Source organism: Sinocyclocheilus anshuiensis, unplaced genomic scaffold (genome assembly GCF_001515605.1).
Source record: "Sinocyclocheilus anshuiensis isolate Anshui unplaced genomic scaffold, SAMN03320099.WGS_v1.1 scaffold207, whole genome shotgun sequence".
In the NCBI taxonomy this organism is placed as follows: Eukaryota; Metazoa; Chordata; class Actinopteri; order Cypriniformes; family Cyprinidae; genus Sinocyclocheilus; species Sinocyclocheilus anshuiensis.
Genome location: NW_015551045.1, coordinates 1,723,662 through 1,730,965, shown reverse-complemented (window position 1 = coordinate 1,730,965; position 7,304 = coordinate 1,723,662). Strand labels below are relative to the sequence as shown.

The following is a 7,304-nucleotide window of genomic DNA, read 5'->3' as shown; positions in this document are numbered from 1 at the left end:
CTTCTATTTTGGATGTGATTAATCATTTGACAGAACTAATTAATAATAATTATTATTAAATCAAAATTTACATATAATTTGACAAAACCTAATATTTTTTTTTAGGTTGTTCTAAAGTATATATATATATACATATAGGCCTATATTTTTTTACACCAAAACTGAGAAACACCATCAGAATGACTTCCTAATGCATTTCTAATTCCAAATTGAATGCACTTCACATTAATTATGGCAAACCAAATTTTCACTGACAGTAAGTCAGATGGATGAAGCACAGCTCACACTCGTTCATGGGATTGTAGTTCTTTCCCTCATTAAAGTCATTAAAGTACAGTCTTTTTTCCACAAAACAAATGGTTTTGCTACGCATCAAAGGTTGTACAACTGGGATTCGCTGGTGGGTTTGGTTAAAGGCTTCTAGTGCGTTAATGAAGACTGTTTTTATATCTCGGTGTTTCTCTGTAGGTCCTGAAGAAGCCCCCATCAGACCGGCTGGAAGACGCATCGTTGTGCCCCCCGGTGGCCGCTCCAATATCACCTCCCTCAGTTAAATATAAAGAGCATGTAAGACAGAGGCCAGGATCAAATCAGCTGTGTAGAAGTAAGGTGATTAGTCAGGAAACGAAACAAAAGAAACGTAAAACACTGAACTCATGCCTTACCCTCCATGATTTCCTCCTGATGAGTGACTGAAGATCAGTAGTCCTCCTCTGAGAAAGCAAAGCATTTAGTGTAGCGTCACGTTCATTTGTGTGTTTAGAGAAACTGAATTAGAAGACATTAGAATTACCGTAAATACAACTCTCGTTTGGATGGTCTGCGATGTTTATGAAAGGAACTTTCCAGGCGCTTGCGTTCGGTAAGGAAGGACTACTGTCGTGTGTTTCATAGAGCTTCGTCTGTATTCCCTCATAAGCTTTATTTGCGTGCATCAGCTGTGATTATGATAGTTAACGTTACTTTGTAAATGAAGTTAAAGTGTTGAGCAGTTTTTTTTTAAGTATAATAAAGGTGAATGTTAAGGAAGAACATGCAGTGATATTATTACAGGACAGTTACATATATTCACATACTGTACTGCGTTCATTATCCGTCTCTCTGAAGATACGAAAAACATTATGCATCCGTCATGTGAAGGAATAGCTGAATCTCAAAAAAGGAAAAATGAACAATTTCTTGGGAAAATGAATGATGAAAACAAAGCCTGCAGGAGAAAGATATTTCTCCTTTTGCATTCATCAGTTATTATTGAAAGATGATTAACAGGTGCTACAATGTCTTTTCTTAAATCACGCAAAGTATTGGAATAATTTTTGGATATCTGAATCGTTCATGTGAATTCGAAGCTCTCATTTAATGGAAAAAGACAGTTCAGCATACTGTATGTTAGATGCACCAAATAACAATGGCTAAAGTGATTTACCGAATGATGTGGAATAGGTTGTTTATTATATTGATGTAGGTTTGATTGTATTACCTTTCTTTTTGTTAACATCCGAGTCAAAAAAAGCAGGTGGAAATGAACGTGTGATGTGCAAAATTTGCTCCTCAATAAACAGACATTACAACTGACTGCCTGTGAATGATTTCTCAGCCGCTCTTTATATTCATCAACTCAAATCAGAACTACTAGAACATACATTACACACGTTTTCACATAAAACACATATTACACACACAAGATCCAACCTCAGGTCAATGAGGGAAAAGGGAAAATTCTCTTGATATTATTCTCACTGAAAAGCGACTGCATAACAGGGTTTTCATGCAGCTCTCAAACCCCCCGAAATAAATGAGAAAAGTCACATTTTGTATTTGTATAATAATACATAGTTTTGGAAAAAATTGCTAATGGTTCTGTTAGGCTATCAAGTCCAATTAGCTGCATATTCCATAACAGTAATAATAATAATAATATATAAAGCAGGTGACTTTATATCTAACTTGATGATGTGTATATATATATATATATATGGCTAAAACTTGACATTTTTAATATTCCTCAGAATTGCTGTTGTTGTTCAACAGCATTGTGGGTAGATTATCAGTAATAGTTAATATTCACCTGACCACTAGATGGCGATATCGAGTCGTTGTATTATTTTTTACCAAACTCCACTGTAAAATAAAGAGGTTCGGAAAAAATAGTGGTACATTTCTGCCAGGACATTATCATTTAGTTTATGAGCATTTTTCTTTAACTCTAAAACACAATGCAATGTGTAATTTAAAATACAGGTAAAATTTTCACACTTCATATTAAGAGAAGAGGCCCGATTTATTTTTTATTATTATTATTTTTTAAATAAATGAGCCAGACATTGTGTGAATAATCCTAGGCTGTGCAAACCTTAGACTTGTCAGATGATGCTATTAAATGATTTTATTATGATTGGACCATATCTTATTCAGCGGCACAGTGTGATCCAGCAATGAATCTCCAGAAACGCTAAAGAAGCAGAAAGGCCACATAATGCTCTCAGTGGCATGAATGACAGTTTTCTGCAGCTCCGTAAGGTTCACAGTTGCATCATTTGAATGAATCACAGCGGCATAATGAGGTGAAGTGAGTACCTTCTCATTCTGAGAACATTCTGTTCTCTGCATTTGTATGTTAAGAAGCGCAGCTTTATAAATCACGGTGAAGGGCTGGAGTCCGATCACTCGCTGAATCAGACAGCGGTGAATCTTCACGTGCCTCCAAACACATTAGAGAAATCCATTAAATAGTAAGGCACACATTTCACAGCCAGGTGCAGAGAGCATCATCGTCCAGTTCTTTCTCTATGTGTGTGATTGTGTAGTCAGGCCGGTTAATGCAGAGCACGAGGGTCACACCAGGTTGATGCTTCCATCCAGAATCCGTGATCTTCCCGTGGATTTTCTCATGCGTTTGCTGGGGTCCAGGGCTGTTCGCCGTTAGCGTCGAGAGAAGGAGGAACGCTGTGGCGGGTCCAGATGTTAGCCTGATAAACAGTGCTCTACGTTGTTGTTCTGTCCATCTTGAATGGCTTTGTTCGTCTCTTCTGCATTGAGGTTGTTTGTCTCAGTGTCTGCTTTGGTTTTCCTCAACCTCCAAAACAGAGAAAGGACAACATATCTAGTCGAATCTGCAGTTGTTACCTTAAGGCGAGGTTATTGCAGTAAACTGAAAAAAAAAAATTGCTACTTGAAATAAATGTTAACTGAAATAAAATATTCAGTTGCCAAGCAACATTTCTCATTTACATTTAGCTAAGGTAATGTGCTAAAGTAACTACTGAGCTACTGAAAAATTGAAATTAATATTAATATATAGAGAACAAATTCTAATAAAAATCACAGAAACACAACAAAATTACTAAAAGTTTCCCTGAAGTGAAAATAAAAACAGAAAATATGAAAATAAAACATGACAAAACATTTTAACAGTGCCTTTTTACTTCTCTTATGCGTTCCTTTAAAACGAGAATATTCATTCATTTCCTGCAATTTAATGTTTTAATCAAGTGTTTCATATAAAACTGCATTTTGAGTAAATTAACTACTGTGTTAGGCTATTTACTACTATTACTACTACTACTACTACTACTAAAACCATCGAAACTATATTTACTTTACACTGCATGAAAGTGGACATGACAAATTGTCAAAATATTTCTTACTTCTCCCTGTTGAAGACGATGAAATCTCTTTGGACAGTCTCTAAGCGCTGCTGGAGTTGTCCATTCTGTGTGATCAAATGAACAGAATGAGTTATAATGTTGCACATGAAATACTACTAAGTGAATGGCTCGTGAAGCAGGGTCGTAACCAGCATTATATGGCATATGGAATATGGCCAACTTTTTAATTTTTTTACATTAATTTTTTTTCTGCTTCGGTGATCTAACAGTGCTCGTCAATGTCAAAATGACTGAAAAGAGTGTGAGGTAAAATATAGCTAAACGTTTAACATCTTACAACTGCGTTTACGAATTGAAAATACACTATATCATTTATGTAATTAATCTAATGTTATTCGTAAATTGAATGTGAGAGACAAGAAACATTAATAGAGCTGTTTAGGCGATTAAGAGTCAATGTGAATATTTTGAAATAAAAATATTATTTTCGATTTGGTTCAAATGCATTACTTCACCATATATTCAAGTTATTATCTTTCTTGCTTTATTCTCTTTAAATTCTTTGTTTAATTCATTTAGATAAAAGGACCATTACATTTGTGACAGCATCTCCCTCAGCAAACTTGGAATTAAAATATATTAAAATAAAGTGTAAATATAAATTTTTAAATAAAGTATGTGTTAAAATAAATAAAAAAGAATAAATACAAAGTTCTGTTATGAAACTCTAGATGGCGCAGGCTGATAGGTCCTTTATCTGTTAGTAATCACGTAGTTATTTACACGGCGCAACTGATTGGTCGCATCAGCAGCCAATGAGGTTGCTGCTCAACATTCAAATACTTTGCCAGCGATTATTGAAGTTGCAGCGTGAGCGCGCATCAGAAAGCATCTGAAATCAGCTTCTATAAGATAAGTGGACGCTGTTTTACTCCATATCAGGGAGCATATTGCGTGGTCTGCCTTGTTAATTTTTAAGAGTAATCATGAACCAGTTTTAAACTAATTGTTGTATGTAATTGCTGTGAGGTCCGCCGACTGAGCTATATCAAAACGGGTTAAAGTGAAATACTAATTTGCGCTGTATACATTTTCAACATGGGTTCGCCATATTTAGCTGTTTAACCTCAATGGCGCGTTGATTTGTTTTCAAGGTTGATGTTTTCATTAGCGTGGTGATTTCAGATGCACAGTGCCACACTCCTGTAGCTATATTACCATGCTAATCTCTCCGAGAGTTGTCATGACGGAAATATAACTATGAACGTTAAAATAATTCCATAATACCAGGCTTTCAAGAACTGAATGTATTTCAGGGCTTTTATAACCAGCACATGTCATTCGTTCGATTTAGCGTTTGTCCTCAAATAGTAGTTTCTGACAAATAGAGCTTGACACAACTAGAATAAATTCATATTCATTCTAGAAATTGACATTAATTTTCCATGTTCCATTACTTTTAAAATTACTGTTACCAGGATTTTCTCAAAACCATGACAGCCTTTTTTAAAATTAAACAAAGATAAGAAATGTCTTGGTTTTTAACCTAGCTTTTTCATATTTCATGAAAAGTTTGTTTAGCACAGACCAATATACAATGTATGCAATGTATGCAGGTATTCAGCAATTCCAATGGATTTTATTTCATTTTTGTTGTATTGTACGGACATCTGCATTAACCCTAAAACACAAAGCAATGAAGTGCATATTTCAAAATATAGGTAAAACACCAGTAAAAAAATCATTCATATTAACACAGTACATTGTGCCCTATTGTTATGGATTTTTTTACAGTCTATAAAATGATATTTTTATGTGCAAGAAATTATTTATTGTCAAATTAGTGACTTTTTTTTTTTAAGCACACTTCTAAGGGGGCACAACATGGCTGAAAGCTTTTAAAATAATGCAAAACAAGTTTAAAAATAAGCTAAACAAATTACATTTATTTAGTTAATTTTAAATGTATTACTTTAACAATTGTTATTTGGTCTTGGCAAACCTGGTTACTGTATATGAAGAAATTATAAAAGTATGATTTCCAGACATTAAAAACTGATGTGAATTTCTAGAATGAATACGAATTAATTCTAGCAGTGTCAAGCTCTAAAATATTTTATTGGTCAGCAATTGCTCTTTGTGTTTAATACTGTGAAGCTGCTTTGAAACAATCTGTATTGTATAAAGCGCTATAAATTAAGTGACTTGTTTTGACTTGACTTGAATTGAATAGTAAACATAAGATTCTGTATTCCTCGTTTTACATCAGATTTTACAGCTAACACAAACACTAAGCATCATATGTAAACCTGCAGTAAAACAGGCTGCAATTTCATTATTTAATAATTACTTGCACCAAACATGACCAAGAAAAAACAACTATGATTGCTCATCCAGATCCTTCGAAGTGGATGGTTTTGGCCAGGATAAGCTGCAATGTGCACCAGATTTAAGCTGATAGTTAAAAGTCTGTCTGCTAGAGACTAGCATGTATTGAGTGTTAGAGGGCTCTAATATAACACAAAATGTGTACTGCAAAGCAAAACGACAAGAGCTGCTGCCGGTGTAAATGTGTGCAGTCATGAGTTTGGGTTTGATTTGAGTGTTTAGTGCTTACTCCAGAAACCCAGCAACGCAACTCCACCAGTGCACGGATTTCCTCGAGTATAAGCGTGACTGATGCTTAGCATGCTACAATCCAGCAGAGACCTCCTTCACATTCCATCCAATAAAAAGCTCTTTGAAATCCAGTCACAAGCTGCTGAACACACATTATGTCTTGTTCCGCAGAAGAAAGAAAAACTTTTTTTTTTCCATTTTCGGTGAACCAACATTTTAAGCACTGCGCTTTGACATTAGTTTTAGAGAATCGGTGGCTACGTTCACACTGTTAGCTTTTGGGATTGACAACTGCATTTACTTACAGCTGTGAGTCTCGAAATGTCCTGTTCACATAGCAGCTTACAGTAGCGTCTCGAATGCTGTCTGTATGCAACAGGAGTCAAGCCCGTATTCCTTACCAGTAACCATAGCAACAGTGACCAAAAGTAAAATCAAAGATGGTGACGTCCATAAAACTGAAAGTCTTATCACTTTCTGACACAACAAGAGTCCAATCGTGAGTTCATCCGTCAAATCTTCATTAACAGACAGTAGTAATATTTGGGTGGGGAGCGGAGCATTTGAGTCGCGCGCAGAACACCAAACTGACGGGAGTGGACTAGGGGCTTGGGCCCGTATTCACAAAACATTTTATCTTACCACTCCTAAATAGTAGTAAAAGTTTTTAGCTAAGAGTTTCTCTTAAAACCTATTCACAAAGCTGCTGAGACAAACTTTTACTGAAGAATAGAGAGAAGTCTTAAGCTACGAGTAAAGGGGCGGAGTTGACCTTGTTGCTATGGATGATGTCAGCATGCTTATTAACTATGCACACAGTGATTGGCTGATAGTCTCTTTCAGAGATTCATTCATAGAAGTATTGTAGAGCGCGATATTATGTTGCCATATTCAAATAAAGGTTTAAAAATGCAGGCTAAGTGTCACTAATTAAACAATATAATATATATGTATATGTTCAGGTAATTGTCAGCCTGTATGCTTCTCGTAAAAAAAAAAAAAAAAAGAGTGAATATGCATATAAACAGCCTTTTAATTAACAGAGTAGAATAATTATGGCTGATAGTAAGACATGCA

General features: G+C 35.2%; 1 protein-coding gene across 1 annotated transcript in view; it reads right to left on the bottom strand.

The window, feature by feature from the left end:
* Positions 1-2,289: 2,289 nt before the first annotated feature.
* LOC107661787 (serine/threonine-protein kinase 32A-like) overlaps positions 2,290-7,304 on the bottom strand; it is a 50,517-nt gene continuing 45,502 nt past the window's right edge. Inside the window, exons 11-12 of the mRNA XM_016451554.1 lie at positions 3,648-3,712; positions 2,290-3,076 (exon numbers count right to left, since the gene is read on the bottom strand). Of these exons, the coding sequence (XP_016307040.1) occupies positions 2,965-3,076; positions 3,648-3,712 (177 nt within the window). The 3' untranslated portion in view covers positions 2,290-2,964. The remainder of the gene's footprint in view (positions 3,077-3,647; positions 3,713-7,304) is intronic.